Here is a 930-nt window from a genome sequence, read left to right as displayed (position 1 = left end):
ATTTGGATTCCTCTTCAAGTTCACCACTGTTGTCACCTTCGAATTCCAATTTGGCAATAAAAGAAAAAAAGAATAAAAATCCACTGATACAATAATTACAAAATTGTAAACAAATACCACTTGAATAATTAGCATGAGTGTATGTTGAACCGATTTTTCAAGGTCCAAAATACTTTTGATCAATCCTGAAGCTCCATTCAAATTCACATTTGCAAAATCCAACCATCACTGAAATTTACCATCTCTTCCGGGACCATTAACAGTAGCATTAACAACAACATTTCGAATGATCTTTATAATTTCTTCTTTGCCACCGTCTCGTGCTGCAACATTTGATCATTCAACACAAAACACTAAATAGATAAGCTAAATTCAAAGAAACGGTAAATATTTGTTCAACCTGTAACCATCAAGAAATTATATGTTGCAAATTTCTTCGTTGAAATGGGCCAAATCACACACTTCACTTTCAACTTTGCCGCTACACCACTCAATCTACCGTATGCTACCGTAACTTAAATTCAGGTACAATTCCTCAAAGTACACTGATGAATAATTTCCAACATAAATACGTTAATAAGAACAATGACAACAAACATTTCATGTCTTGCTTTCTTGCCCATTTGTATTTATAATTTTCCATCCAATGAATTACTTATTAGGATATTTTTATCAATATTTTGATACCGTTTTTAGGGGTCAAAAGAACATTGGCATTATTACTTTGCATGTTAATATATGTTGAGGGAATTCCTTCCTCTTTCTACCTACTCATTGGGTACTTTAAACTCCCCCATGCATTATAAAGAACCATTGGTTTTTTTGGCCCCGAAACCCATTAGCTACGTAAAGCCAGGCTACCCCGCTTCCCCCTGGTTTTTTTTTGACGGTGGACATTGGGATTCGCAATTTAAACCGAACAGAGTTGTC

The 930-nt window shown here is 34.7% G+C and overlaps 1 protein-coding gene across 1 annotated transcript; it reads right to left on the bottom strand.

Annotated features, from left to right (window-relative positions):
• Positions 1 to 117: 117 nt before the first annotated feature.
• On the bottom strand, positions 118 to 730 carry Tsp_15802 (conserved hypothetical protein; the record flags this gene model as incomplete). The annotated part of the gene is made up of 4 exons (XM_003367321.1): positions 688 to 730; positions 401 to 514; positions 240 to 323; positions 118 to 185 (listed from the first exon to the last, which is right to left on the bottom strand). Coding segments are annotated over exons 1-4 (309 nt in total), but the record flags the coding sequence as incomplete, so codon positions are not given.
• Positions 731 to 930: the final 200 nt, after the last annotated feature.

Source organism: Trichinella spiralis (assembly GCF_000181795.1).
Source record: "Trichinella spiralis strain ISS 195 chromosome Unknown Scfld4479, whole genome shotgun sequence".
Taxonomy (NCBI): domain Eukaryota; kingdom Metazoa; phylum Nematoda; class Enoplea; order Trichinellida; family Trichinellidae; genus Trichinella; species Trichinella spiralis.
Note: the sequence above shows the minus strand (reverse complement) of the source record. Positions and strands in the feature narration are given on the sequence as shown.